Source organism: Sciurus carolinensis, chromosome 5, assembly GCF_902686445.1.
Source record: "Sciurus carolinensis chromosome 5, mSciCar1.2, whole genome shotgun sequence".
NCBI classification, from domain to species: Eukaryota; Metazoa; Chordata; class Mammalia; order Rodentia; family Sciuridae; genus Sciurus; species Sciurus carolinensis.
The window spans coordinates 3,759,839-3,774,378 of NC_062217.1; the positions used below are offsets into that span (position 1 = coordinate 3,759,839).

General features: G+C 52.8%; 1 protein-coding gene across 4 annotated transcripts in view; it reads right to left on the reverse strand.

Annotated features, from left to right (window-relative positions):
* The window catches only part of Myo16 (myosin XVI), a 606,187-nt gene that overhangs the window by 217,198 nt on the left and 374,449 nt on the right, over nucleotides 1-14,540 (reverse strand). For all 4 annotated transcript variants that reach the window (XM_047554578.1, XM_047554580.1, XM_047554577.1 and 1 more), the window contains exon 16: nucleotides 6,876-7,023. In XM_047554578.1, the coding sequence (XP_047410534.1) occupies nucleotides 6,876-7,023 (148 nt within the window). The remainder of the gene's footprint in view (nucleotides 1-6,875; nucleotides 7,024-14,540) is intronic.

The window sequence follows — 14,540 nt, forward strand, 5'->3', positions numbered from 1 at the left end:
TCACCGATGAAAAGGTCCGTGTAAGGCCACTATGTGCTGAATCTCACCACGAGCCAAAGATGGACAGGGCTTGGCCTCAATTCTGAGAGTCTTTTAATCAGCAGGAGAGAGAAGAAATTAAGAAGGTAGAATACAGACAGAAACCTGCAGGCAGAGAACATCTGCCATGCCAGGGAAAGCTAGGGCAGAAGGCCCGGTGGAGGGGCCCCAGGGTGCCAGGTCAAGATCCTCCCACCTCCTCCGTCCTCACGTCTGCAGAGCTGCACAGAGAAGACCAGGGCCTTCAGCCACCTGCCTGGTCCAGGGCCCCCACTGCCCTGCATGAGCTTCTCCAGGTCTCCTCCCCCAAAATACTTCTCCTGGAGGCAGTGACCGTTAGCAACAGTGGTGACTTAGCCTGCTGGCTCTGGTCATCACATGCCTCTGTGACTCTTCGTTCCTCCTGGATCTGAAGTCCCCACTCCCAACAGCGTCCAACTGCGTCTGTCCCTGCATCCTCCCTCCAGGACACAGAGGTGGGCAAGGCCTCTCCTCCAGCGCTTCCACCCTCTCCAGGGGCCACTCGCTGCCTGTGGCTTCTTCCAAATATTTCCGCAAAGTCTTTCACCCAGTGCTTACGTTCTGTGTCTGAAAGGCAGAAGCAATGTGTTTCGAGAGATCTAGACAAATCCCTGGCTCCTGTGCCCGTAGCACGTGACTGGGTAACTAGTTCAGCGTGATGATGTGTTTTCATCTGCAGAAAGAAGAGGAACCTGCTCCCGCAGTGACTGTGGACACAGGGGGACAATGTGTCCAGCCCCTTTGGGAACGCAGGGCCCACAGATGAAGGTGTCAGGATTTCAATCATGCTTCCCACATGAGCTCAGAGACAGCCGTGGATTGACAAGAAGGAACAGCATCAGCCTCCAAGTCCTAATCCACATGGGTCAGATGTGACTTTAGCTTTGCATGTGCACATGTAAACTCCAAGCTTCATCCCAGGACCCAGGTAAACATCAGCTGTCCCATTTCAGCCCCCACACCTGTGCACACATGCGTGCCTGGATGAACCTGACAGCACTCTTGAAGAGACTGGGACTGGTACCAGTCACGCAGTGTGACTCTTACTGACACCATCGTCACCTCGTGGGGCTAGATAAAGATTGGTCTTCAGACTTAAGAAGAATCCCATGTTTTCTACTAGAGAGGGTACAGAAACGAGCAAGGTAAGCCAAGAAAAGAAGACAGAGAGGGATCTTTTGCCCCAGGGAAGATGTGGAACAGGACTTTCTACAGTAACGTCCAGTTTATGAACAGAGATTCAGACAGTCATGATGCTCCCGTCGGGTTTTAGACTCGTGACGGAGGCAGAGCATAGGGCGCCATGTCCACCGATCTCCTTGCTCTTGTCTTCTGGGTGCTCTTGGCTCAGAAGCATCAGGAAGTAGGAAAGCAGTGCCCTCGCTCTGCCTGGGAACCCACCTGCCCCTCCGCAGAGGCCGCCTGCCCTTCGAGAGCTGCTGGGTTATCGACCTGAGACAGGTAAGGCCAGCCCCAGTGCAAACGTCCTTATCACGCTACTGGCTCAGAACGCCATGTGGGATTGTTTTTCACGGTAGCTGAGGGTGACAAGCCCATGCATGCCATTAGTTCTGCTGAACCACTTTCAAATAAGGCCACACACAGACTCTGACCTTGTGCTTTCCTTTCATTTTCTTTGACATGTCACTGACACAAGGGTGTACAGGCTCTGGTTGCCATGGAGACAACTGTGAGGGTCCAGAGTCAGCACGACGGGATTGGGCTCCGGGTCCTGGGCGACACCTGGGCCGGCAGCTCCTCACTGTCCAGTGCAGGCACCAGCGAGCTCTGCTGGATACGGCACTCAGGGACACAGAACCGTGGACTGCACCTGGCACGCGGCTCAGTGAGCTGTTTGTGGTCACGACACCCTGTGACTCCCGCTTAGATTATCAGCGACAGTCACTAGGAAAGGTCCAGGTGCCCCTGCCTTGAGCCTGTCTTGGGAGCACCTTCGAGCTTTGCCTGGCTACAATGTGGGAAAGAGTGGACATTTAGCTGAACCGTGAGTTATGAAGAATCACCTTTACGTAACATTCAAGCTTTCCCTTCCCTTTTCTTTTTTCACAATGACATGAAACCTGCCCAGGTTAAGTTCAACACTCATAATAATCCCTTAGCTAAACCCAGCCTTTGTGAGGAGTTAATTGTTCTCTTCTCCTGTGACAGATGCACTGGCAGGGATCTCAAGTTCAAACTCTGATGAGTCAGTGCACCCTGTCACCGACAGCGAGGTCAGGAGGTTAGGATAGGTCACATACTCTGAGTCACACCACCATTGCTTCTTCTGGGACAAATCCACAAAAGCTGTTTAAAGGCACTTGAAGATAAGCTATTAAAAACCACTTTCATTAAAGCTCAATTCCCAGGAACATAAATTATATTTATTCCCTAGATGTCATTATTATGCACAAACAGAACAAACTGAAGTAGCACCTGAAAGTCAAACAGCCAGGAAAAGAGAATAAAGGACCATACAGGTGCAGAAGGGAGTAGCACTGGCTTCCGTGGGCTCCTGGCTGGGGGTTTTGTGGTTGGCTCTGGGTGGCTTCCAGCTGACTGTGGAGAGCCCGCCATCTTGTGGGAATTCTAGACACACACAGCCTTATCACAGCAGCTTAAAATACTGGAGGACGGCAGACGTTCTTCTTGTTAATAATGCAGAGAAGGATGCATATACATAGTGGTGTAAAAACTGTTTTCGTGCAGGTAAGCTGGGGGGTCAATGTCTACATCTGGGCCACCTGCGTCCTGAAGTGGGTTGAGGGCCCATCTGTTCTTTAGGGATCGTCCCATGATGCAAAAAGGGAAATATTTTAGGTCCATTTTTAATGCTGACATAAACCTATATTTTTATGAGATATTTTGAAAACTTTCAGTTCTAAACATCGAATCGAGGTTAAAAAGCACATTTGTAGCATCAATTATACAATATTAGCTACAGTTGTTTTTCTGGAGTTACAATCATGAAAGCAGAAATAAGTGGTGTCAAGAGTACCCTCAACTCAGCTCCTGCTAAACGAGTATTTTATTTTGATTTGTCTAAGTAATGAGTTGTTAGGAATAAGGAAGACACAGGATACTTTGGAAGGAAGCAGGCTTGCAAAGCTGTGTCTCTAAAAGTTCCTTGAAGACTAAGATGCAGTCTTAGATTCTGAGTGAATGCGCAGAGAGGCACGTGGGTGGTAATGGGCAGCCTGCCTCGTTCTGGCTACTACGAAGGGTGAGCATGTTCAGGAAACCAGGCCAGCGAGCGTGGAGGTGACGGTTGGAGCTCTCCTAATGGCAGTGTGAGCAGCCGGCTTCTGTGCCGAGTGTGCATCTAGGCCTTCCTACCATTAGCCTGCATGATATTAGGCATCTTACACACAGGGATCTCCTTTTCTCTGGGTACCAGTTTTGAGGAGCAGACTCAGAAGAAAAGATAGAAAGGCAGAGGTTTGCAAAAGATGAGAACGCCAACAAATTCAGATCTACAGTTCTGATGGTAAACAAGTCAATGTCCAAAATTACAGTACTTAACATTCATAACCACTAAACCAAGATTTGATCCCAAGCTGAAGTCAAATATCAAAGCCATAAAAACCCCAAACTTCATCAATACTGTAAAATTGAGACCGTCCATATGAAGTTACATTCATACCACAAAGAATCCCACAAGAATCACAAAGTACCATATGTGTAACATTTTATGACTTGAACAAAAGGGCTTGTTTTATTGCTAAATAATATAATTTTCTGTGCAACAATCACTTTGGAAATGCTCCAAATGATCTTCTTATGGATCTGGAGTCATAACAGGAAAATGCTATTTTGCACCCACCAGGTATTCACGGTGCGTCTTAGTCAAACGCCTGCTCTATTCAAGAACACTGGGCTGTTCATGAGTCTGCAGGCCAGGCACATGCATGTGCTCAGACACGCGCAGACACGACGTAGCCTCTAAACTAGCTGAGTGCTGCGAGCGCTGAGCTTCTGCTTGTCAGAACAGCGGGGGCAGAAATCCCTAGCACGTTTCCTCAGGGCCACCCTGGACACGCAGCCCCGGGCTTCCCCGGCAGCGCTCCTCCTCCCAGGGACACGTCCAGGGAGGGACGTCCAGGGTACAAAGAATAAGCTGAGTTCAGGGTCAGGGGTTTATCAGAACTGCTGTTGAGCAGCAGAGCTCTCAGCACGAGCGTCTTCTCACCGCCTGGACTCTCTCCTCTGCGGAAGGAGAGGATTTACACTTGGGACCTGGGAGACTTGGGACTTGGGAGATGGGGTTTCTGTGTTTCTATCACCTCTGCCTGAGCTACCGAACTTCAGAATGGCTGCTTCCTCTTTCTTCTAAGTTCTTCTTGTAGCTTGAGGCCAGCAAACCCCAGCAGTCTTTCTCTTTAAGTAAAGTGTAGTTCTGACAGGGCCTTTTTAACCTCTTGCTCTAGGTGGCGACCAGGAACGCAGCAGTAATTAGTCCACGGCCAGTTTCTTCCCCTCCCCCGCCACAGGCATTGACGCCTCAGTCACAGGCAGACAACACCCTGGGGCTGTGCCGACCGTTCTCGAGGTGCAGCCTGAATTCACCCGTCACACCGGCAAGGCCCTCCCTCCCCAGCCCCCAGGTGGACCCCCGCTTGCCTGTCCAGGGGCTCCTCCGCCAGCACCCCTCAGAAGCAGCACGGCTGGTTCTCAGGGCAGTCCGCTCCTCCTGGAGCACCGTTCCCCGCTAAACGGGTCCTCTGGGGGTGTGGATGTAGTCTGGGTTTGCCCCCCAAGAGCTGGTGTGCCGGGAGTCTGATGCTCAGGGTGCTGGTGTTGGAGGTGGGGACTAGGGGAGATCCTCAGGTGCCCGGGGCGTGCCCTGGGCGGGAGGGCTCTGGGCCTCAAGCTAGTTCTTGGAGGACAGTCATAAAGGGGTGAGCCTGGTTCCACGCCACGCTGGCTTCCCGTTGGGGAGGTGATCTCTCGCTCCCACACAAGCTCTTCTCATTGCCATCTGCCACAAGGTGACACAGTCGGGGTGGCCCTCACCAGAGCCTGTGCAACACGGGGTAGACTTCCAGCACCCAAGACTCGTAGCCAGACCTCTTTTTTTTTATGAAGTGAGCCTGTCTCAAGTACTTCGTTATGGTAACAACAACAACAGCAATAACAACAACAAAACCAGAACAGGACACCAACCCTGTAAATGAAACCCTGTGTTGTTGCTCAGGCTGCAGTCACAGGAACCATGAAACTGTTTTCCTCCAATCCAACTTTCAGTCCATCCCAAATCCTGCCCTTCCTATCTCAGAACACAACCTGGATCTCACCATTTCTTTCTGCCTCCCACATACCACCCTATCGGTACCACTTCCCAACAACCACACAACACAGTTCCCTGCTCCCAGCTGTGACCCCACAGCGACATCTATCTCCGTGGAGGAGAGCCATCTTTGCAGGGCACGCCAGTTCCCCTCCACACCCAGGGCCCCACCACCTGCAGGCGATGTGCGTCCTTTCCCCAGGCTCCATGCTTGTCCGCTCTCCGCGTCTCCAGTCACACCTGCTGGCCTCGCTCTTCTGCCAGTGCACATCTGTGCCCGCTGAGCCCCTGTTCACCTTCTGTCTGTAGGGGACACTCCTACCAGATCTCTGCCCGCCTCCTCGGGCGCTGCCCCTCACAGGCCACCTGAAGGAGCCTCCCCATTGGCCCATGGGAAACAGCAGCTCCCCGCCACCTCTGCTCCCAGCCTGATGTCATCGCAACGCCTGGACCTCGGCCACATTCGTCACTGCGCCCCCACTGGAGCATGGTGGCTCAGGACGGACAGGCCAACACAGCACACTAGGGAGCGAGCCTGCGGGCAGGGGGTGGCCTGGCACTGGAGCGCCAGCCTTCTGTCCTCTCTCCCACCACCTGGGCCTTAGCCACGGTGTTAACTGCAAGGAGGCTGGTGAAGCAGCTGCTCTGTGTGTGTGTGTGTGTGTGCACAGGTGTGTGTGCATGTGGGCGAGTGTGCTTTCCTTTTTGTCGTGTGTGTGCACCTTTCTATTATAAGTTCTTACAGTCATGCGAACCCACACCATCCTTCTGGATCCAAACGTGAGCACGCTGTGGCCCACAAGGCAGGTGCCACCAGGACCTGCAGTGTGTCTGCGTCTCTTTCAGTCCAGTCCCCACCTGCCACTGGACCCAGTGTGGTCCTCCTGCTCCTCCGCCCACCAGCGTCTCTTCGGGTGGGCTCTACTCCCTTCCTGCTTCTAGTTCTCATTCTAATTCAGATCTGGACCAGTGCCCGTGGGCTCAGGTCAGCAGGTGGCAGAAAGGTGTGCCTCAAGGAAAACGTCACTGTCCAGGTGGCCACTCACGTGGGTCGCCCCCATGACCAGCGAGCGTCCCTCTGGTGACCAGCATCCCCCTTATCACACCTTTAACACAAGTGCTCGTTGCCTCAAAACCAGCACCTCATTCCTAGGCATGTTCACTGTCCCCATGATGTAGCCTCGTCTGCCACCAAAGAAAGGTAACTTCAAATGACGGCTCCCATTATTCCCAAGGATGACGGGGGAGCAGGAACAGGACACTGAGCAACCCCAAAACACCCAAGAGGGAGAGAGACGTTTACGGACGAACCAGTGTTTGGGTTTCTGACCTGAAAAGGAGCGAATCAGAAAGGCGCGTCCTCACACACACAGAGCTCCGCTGCGCCTTCCACATGGTGTCCCCTGTGACGGGACGGCGGGCTCGGCAGCAGCCAGCCGTTCTCCTGCGGCTGCAGTTTCTCCCCCGAGGGGCAGAGGCAGCGTGAGCCTGCCCAGGCCGCTCAGCCCCCGAGGAGACCAGCACTCACCGCGGGGCGCGGCCGCGGTCCAGGTGCAGCCCGCGCTTGTCCTCCGCAGACAGCCCGTCCATCAGCAGCTCGAAGACCAGGAAGTTGCTCTGGCCCGGAGGCTGCGAGACCAGCCTGGATTTCTCTAGCATGTAGGTGTGAATTCTGGCTGGTTAGGGAGAGAAAAGCGATTCTGTCAAAGGGCTCCCTCTCCCTGAGCTTCCCCACGCGAACTCATGACGAGAGCAAAAATGCAGCTGCTTGCCCAACAGTCATGCTTCTTTTAACTCTAACAGACTGTTTTCTAGAGCAGCTTTGGGCTTAACAGAAGTGCTGAGCCGAAGCGCTGAGAGTTCAGCGTCCCCTTCCCGCCCACAGCCCGCTATTTTTGTATCAGCATCTCTGGGTTCGAACCCAGGAACTGGCATGGAGACCCTCTTGTTAACTAAAGGCCGCGGTCCACACTGGAGCTCACTCTGCGCTGCCGCTCCATGGCTTCAGAGAGAGGCCCAGGGATGGCCCACGGCCACAGCCTCCCTCAGCGACCCCACCACTGGCTCCTGTAACCACCACAACGGAGTGGCCGTCATTTCAAGTCGAGGTCGTGATTAAACATTCTTGTTCCTTTCCACTTTCTCTTCTTAAACAAATGTTTGGCTGGAAACATTTTCTGTTTAATATTAACAATATTAATCCTGAAATGATTTATTGCACGAGAAAAATTTTTGAATCCACACTAGTATGAAATACCCTGCCTTGTTGTTTGGTCCCTGTGCGAAGAGGCAGGAGGAAGCAGGAGGTGGACACGTGGGCCGAGGACCTGCTGCCCTGTCCCTGGAGACAGGGCTGACTTACACGCAGGCCTGTCTGGAAAGCGCTGCTGAGGGCGGAACCCACTACTGACCAGATTCCACGTGGTGTGCAGTGGAGTGTCTTCCATACCAGCCACTAAATTCAAAGCAGCATGATTATTAATCATCCTAGTGAGCTTATCTCCAGCAGTGAACAAAATTGCTGTGGATTAGCAGGATTCAAATCAGTAGGATTTCAAATTAAAGAAACAAAAGTCTTGAAGGAGCGTTCAGATGGGGGCAAACTGGAAGCAGCTGCATTGTCCGGTGGTCGCGAGACTGCTATTCTAAGCAGAGACGAGGCGTCCTTCCTGCTGTGTTGGAAGTGAAAACGAGATAAGACGGGCAAGATGGTGCCTTTCCACCTTAGAGAGGAGTCGGGACCCCTCTGCAAGTGTCCACGCGGAGAGCCTCCTACGGACAGATGTCCTCACTTCTCAGGACTCCTGTGTTTCCAAAGCTCTTTTATGTTCAGAGAGAGTCTTGGCTAGAAATACGCTCGCGATCTTCACGGGTGTCTGCATAGGGACGTGCGCCTCGAAACGTCCAGGTGCTGGGGAAGTGCCTGTCTGTGGCGCACACGTGGCACCTTTTGCAGTAGGACATCCGGTGGAGCTCTGCCCACTTCGGTCCTTAGGAGGTCCTTAGGAACTAGCCTCTGCCTGCCTCATCCTTGCCCTGACTCCCAGCAGCTCCTGAGCCCTCAGCCAATCCTCGGTCTACTCGTAAATGCAGGGCAAGTGAGGATCTCTCCTCAGAAAGTCCGCGGAGCCTTCGCCTGCGGCCACCAGAAGTACCAGTCATCTAAGAGGCACGCTTTCCTTTTCACACCTGCACGCACGTCCTTGCCCATCATTCCTGGCCACCCGGACTCAGGCGAGGAGTGAAACCTATGCATTCTCTCCCCAGAGGAGACGTTGCCAATCTCAACACCCCTTTACTGCCATTTTGCCCATCCACAATATGGGGAAGAAAACCTAGAAAAGTCTCAGGACCCCTCTGAACTTCACGAGGAAGGAGCTACCATCCCAAGCACCTCCTGTATGCAGGCTCTGAGCAAGGTGACTGACAGACACCACCTCTGCTCAGTCGGGCCACACGCTTTTCATCTTTCCACCCAGCTGGCTTGTCCCCAAAGCCCAGGCTGATTGCAATAAAGGATGCTGCTCTTCATGTGAGTTGGGATCAGTTAGAGCACTCTGAAACTTCTGGAGGGCATCAAATCGATGATAGCAATGAGGATGAGTATTCACCCCTCAAGTCGCTGGTTTGTTTCTTTGAAACCAGGATTTGAAAAATATGCAGGCAAATTTATTTTCCATGTCATTTGCGCTAACTCTGAGGTTTAAGTTTCCCAGATAGGTAACAGAGCCTCAGCATATTTATTGGAAGGCATTTCCTGCTGTTAAGTAAATTCAGTTTCTACCTAAATAGATTTGGGAGTCTTCAGCTACAGAAACGACAGAGCCAAAGACTCTGGGTCCCTCCCCCTCCCTTTGTAGTTACCTCCAGCACATTTCTGGAGAGAATGTAAGATTTGACTTGAAGGTGAAGGAGAAAGAAAGGGGGCGATTTAACCTATTAAGGTCTGCATTTTCAATTCTGCAAATATTTCAAGGAAATCATCCCAGCTACATTCAAATAGTTTGGAAATCATAATCTAGAGCTTAGATATCCTTTATTATCACTAAGAACAGAACTCAGATGTCTATAAATAGGACACGGGGGCCATACCACATCTTTTTAAGCTGTCTTATGAAGAGGACATTGAACAGACATGACATTTGGGGAGCCTGGACAAAATGGATTGGCGAGCAAATGAACACATTTGGTTCTCACGGGAACCTTGGGCTTTGGGGGCAACGACCACCCCCACGCTACAGAAGGGGAAAATGAGCCGCGGGAGGTCGAGCGACTGCCTGAGGTTGCCGCACAGGAGGCGCAGCCAGGGTCCCGCCAGGCCGGCTGCTCTAGGGCCTGTGCTCTTGAGTGCCCCCAGTGCGCTGGGCTCAGCTGCAGTCCTGCAGAGCCCCGCTCTGCACCTCCCTGAGGGTACTGTGTGGGCCTGAACCTGGCACTGCTCACATGCTGGAGAGTCTGACCTGGTGGACGCCCAGTCTCCAACCCCCTCCACTAGCAAGCTGTTCAGGACGTGAAGAGAAAGAAAAGATCTCTGAAAGAAGCCGTCCCTGCCCCAAAGGGCTGTGCAGGACACCTTCAGAAGTCCCCCCCTCGGTGCTCGCAGAGTAGCCTTCTCTTCAGTAGGGAACACCCACACGCAGAAATTGCAGCTTTGTTGAAAAACCTGTCTGGTCAGTGTCTCAGGCTAGCGTAGGATGACAGAAGGGTTCTTCTTGGAACATATGTTGAGGGGAGAGAGTTGGGGGTGAGCGGAACAGGTGCCACTTGGTGCTCGTGGTGATGCCCTGCAGGTCACCTGGTAGTCGCTTCCTCCACTGGGGTGCGTCCTCAGAGGCAGCGAGCCAGAGCACCACAGCTCTTACGGGAAGACGGAGAGATGGTGGCCATCAAAGGTGGCTACTTCAGAATAGGTGGACCCACTGAAGGGAAGAGGTGAGCACAGTCCACAGTGGAGAGAGAAGAAGGGACCCGCATGGGCCCCACAATCCAGTGGCCATCTGAGCTTGAGCCAGTGCCCTTCCCCATGGCCAGCTGTCTCACAGGACTGTCACTCAAACTGGGCCTCTGCTGCCCAGGACACTGGACAGGAGTGCCTTGGCTAAGATAGCCGGGAGCCACTGCGAGCATGGAGCACACGGAGCATGCAGTCCATCAGGAACACCGCGACCCTGATGAGCAAGCGGGCTGGTGGTGCTCTCTGCTTCGCCTGGAAGACGGCTTCTTCCCAGAGGGCTCCGCGCCCCGCAGACATGTGCACGTCCTCTACGGCGAATGCCAGCCTCATCTGCGCTCCCTTAGGCGAGGCCGAGAGGCTGCTCTGGTCATGGAAGATGAACAGGGAACAGGTGTCCACAGGTCCCTGTGCAGATTTTGCCGCGGTCCGTCCCTCACATCATGTGAACCTCTGTGATGGAAATCACAGACCATCAGGGAGGGGGCGCTGGGTGAGTCTCACCGGGAGGGACACGGGGCGGAGCGCCCTTCTTTGGCAGAGTCCTCCTTACAGTGGTGACTGACCTCTGCAGACCTGGCTGTGGGCAGAGCGATGTCCCGTGCTTCTCAATCCCTGGGGCTGGCACACGCTGTGGAGCTGAGAGCGACTGCTTTGCCAAACGCAGAATCAGACGGAAAAACACCCTGGGCCCAGAGCCAGACTACGGTGACTATTAATGACTATTAATAGCCAGACTAATAATTAAATTTCTCCAAAATAAAAAAAAGAATCTTATCTACTGTTGGTGTTTCATAAAACAGAACTTCCTGTTTTCTAGTTATGGTGTGTGGTTACATCTCCAAAGAGAGAGTTGGCATTAAATTATAAAAGTGTCACTAACGGTAATGGTGAGGACACGCCCAGCATCTGTCAGCCTTAAAATCAGTGGGTTAACACTCCTATCCAATAGCATGGCAAGAACCGCCCGCCGTGTTGATGGTAGGAGGAAGGAGAGCCCGTCCTGCAGCATCGGGTTCTTTCCAGGGGCACAGCCTGATTGCCCTCTGGAGGGCTATTTGAGTGAATATTTAAAATTCAGAAGACATTTATGGGAGATCAAATAGAATGACTCAGTTCTCCCTAAAAATAGCATCATTTTATTAATCTGTTAGCTTTTTAAGAGGGTCTCGTCAACATTAAATAGCTTCAATGTGTCACACTTACAGCTTCTTAAAGTGACCAGTACTTATTTTTCTGACTTGTGACAGTATTCTCTCTTAAGCCAAAAGTAATTTTGAAGAGTCAAAGTCTTCCCGCAGACTCTGCTGCAGGTTGAATGGTGCTCCAGCAAAGGACACCAGAGAGCCCAGCCCAGCTGCTGGGACCTTATTCAGGAACAGGCCACTGCCAAGTACTCCGGTTAGGAGGAGGATGCACCAGAGCAGGGTGGGTCCTAATCCAGGAGAGGAGAGCCAGGGTGAAGGCCATGTGTCCATCAAGGCAGAGACCCAAGTCAGGCAGTGCAGTGGCTCATTTGAATTGTCAACTTGATTGGATCAAGAGATGCCCAGGATTAAGAGGTTTCTGGGTGTGGCCATGAAGGCGTGTCTAGGGATGATTGGCATGTGGGATAGTGAACTGAAGTGGAGCCCTTCCCTAAGCATGGGCAGCACTCCAATAGGATGGTGGCTTGGATGGAATAAAAGCTGGAAGAACCAGGAAGCAGATGCAGATGCAGCTCTGCTCTTTTAACGGGTTCTTGATTGCTGCTTTGATCATCTGAGGATATTGGGCTCTCACGCCTTCACTCTTCCAAAGCAGACTCTGCCAGTGATTCTTCAGGAAGTTTCCAGAACACTGGTCTTGGACTAGGGTAGCACTGTTGATCCTTCTTGTTCTGGGGCTTCTGTGTCTTGGACTGTGCAGCTGCTGGTTCTTCCAGTTCTCCAGCTGCAGACGGCCATTGTGGACTATCCAGCTTCTGGTCATGTAAGCCAATCTAATAAATTCCCTTTTATAATCATGATTCCTATTGGTTCTGTTCCTCTAGAGAACCCTGACTAATACAGGTGGACCACAAGCTGAGGAACAGAAGGAGGGGAGGCAAGAGAGGTCCTCCCAGAGACCTCAAGAGCAGGGGACTCCCGGCATCCAACGTGGAAGACAGCACGCCCCTGTGGTTCTATACCACCCCGTGTGTGCTAGCTCGTTGTGCTGGTTTGCATTTTAAATTCCCCCAAAAGTTCATGTGTTAAGGCCTGGGCTCTGGTGATGGAGCTACTGGAGGTGATGGAACTTTTCGGAGGTGAGGGTAACTGGAGGAAGCAGGCACTGGGAATAAGAACCTTGAAGTTATGTTCCCCTCTCCCGTGTCTCTCTCCCTCTGCTTTCCAAGCACCCTTGCTCCACCACCTACTCCCTGCCATGATGTTCTTCTACCTCATCACAGACCCTAAAGTAATGAAGCCTGCAAACCATGGACTGAAACCTCAAACAATGAGCAAAAGAAACTTCCCTCCTTATGAGTTGATGTATCTCAGGTATTTCGTTACAGCAATGAAAGCACAACTAACACTTTTGTTGTAGCGGCTCTTGGACACTAACACACTCCAACTCAGTCTCATGTCCACTCCATTTTCCCTGATGCTAACTGGCACCAGGAAACAAGTCAGTGCTGCCAAGTCCATTCATTAGACACAGGGGCACCAGACCAATAGCGAGCAGAGTACTTGGTCCCCAGACTTGGAGGCTGCAAAGGACTGAACAGAATCCTTGAAGTAATCCAGGTAGAGAGCCCTGTCTGAGTACAACTGTCTAGCACCGTGGTGTCTGCTCCTTCTTCCTGTTCCAGGACACTGGTGCCAAGGCGAGCAAGCACACAGCCATGCAGGCTGCAGGAAGCATTCCTGTGACTGAGAGAACTCAGTTTGTTCCTGAAACATCTCCCTGCTCTTCGCGGTGAGCGAGGAGCACCTGTGTGTCCGAGGCCTTCCATGTGGCAGAGGTGCTGTTTCCCTGCTTCTCTCCTTCCTGTGTGACCAGTCTGAGTTTGGCCAACACTTCCAAAACATGGTCTTGAAGCTTCATCCTCCTGATAAACAGAATGTCCTTCTCTGAGCACCAATGTCTCCATTTCCTCTTACCTACAGGAGGCGAGACCCGGCTCGGGCAGACCCCTCCAGCCGCTGTGGGTCTTCCACGCCGCACACGTCCCCATGGGCTTCCGGCACAGCCTCCACCGGCACGGCCTCTCGATACAGCTGCATTTCTGCATTTCTCTTGACTTAAAAACCCATAAAAATAATCTCTGAGGCATTTGGCCAGATTTCTAAGGAACACAGTGAGAAACCCTCGACCCTACAAATGTGGGGATCAGAACGGAAGCAGGGGTGCTGACTAGGACAGCAGGGGAAAGCAGAAAGGAAAGTGGGTTCCTGCGCCATCTCCCAGGCCCAGGAGCTGCTTCTGAAGAGGAGAACGGGTAAGGCGCCCCGAGGCTGGCCCCGGGCCGACTCCTGCTCAGGGTGTCTCAGGGCTTGAACATCTCGGTTCACGAGGTACTCGGTGCTCCTGCCACCGTGCACCGCCTGGAAAGCAGGGAGCTGGGGGTTCAGAGATGGCGACTGACGGAAGGCTCACCAGTGCGCTCTGCAGAGCGGCCTGGTTCTTGTCAGGAAGTGCGTGTGATTGTTTAGTAAAGGAACAGACCCGCAGAAAAAGAGGCATCATCTCCACCCAAGAAAAATGAATGAGAACAATTGAGCCAGGCCACCGCTTTCAGAAGCCAGTGGCTGTCCCCCGAGTAAAGAGCACTGAGCTGAGAGTCTCTCCCGATGCCCGGAGCACTCCTCGCCTGGCCGTGGAGCAGTCACGTGGTCAGCGCTGAGTGGAAGGGTGCTCTCAGCCTTCAACCCTCAGGAGGACCCAGAGGCCTTGGTGACACTGTAGGGTGGGCAGGTGTAAGCAGACCTGAGACTCTGCATTTCCAACGGACTTGGCCAACAGCGCTGGTCCTGGGGCCACAGGCCTGCGTGGCAAGGGGCGGAACCTTCACACTGGAGCCTGCTGTCCTTGTACTTCCTGCCCACTGAGCCACCATGGCCACAACCTACCAAAAGCTCAGAGAGGAAACCGTGGTCATAATGGAGGCAGGCCTGGCCTTTCTGTAGAGGGAAAAGGACTGTTGGGTTTACTGGCCTTGGGACTCCCTGCCACAGACAAGAGAGCCACTGACCTCCTGCTGCAGAGTGAAGCCTCTGG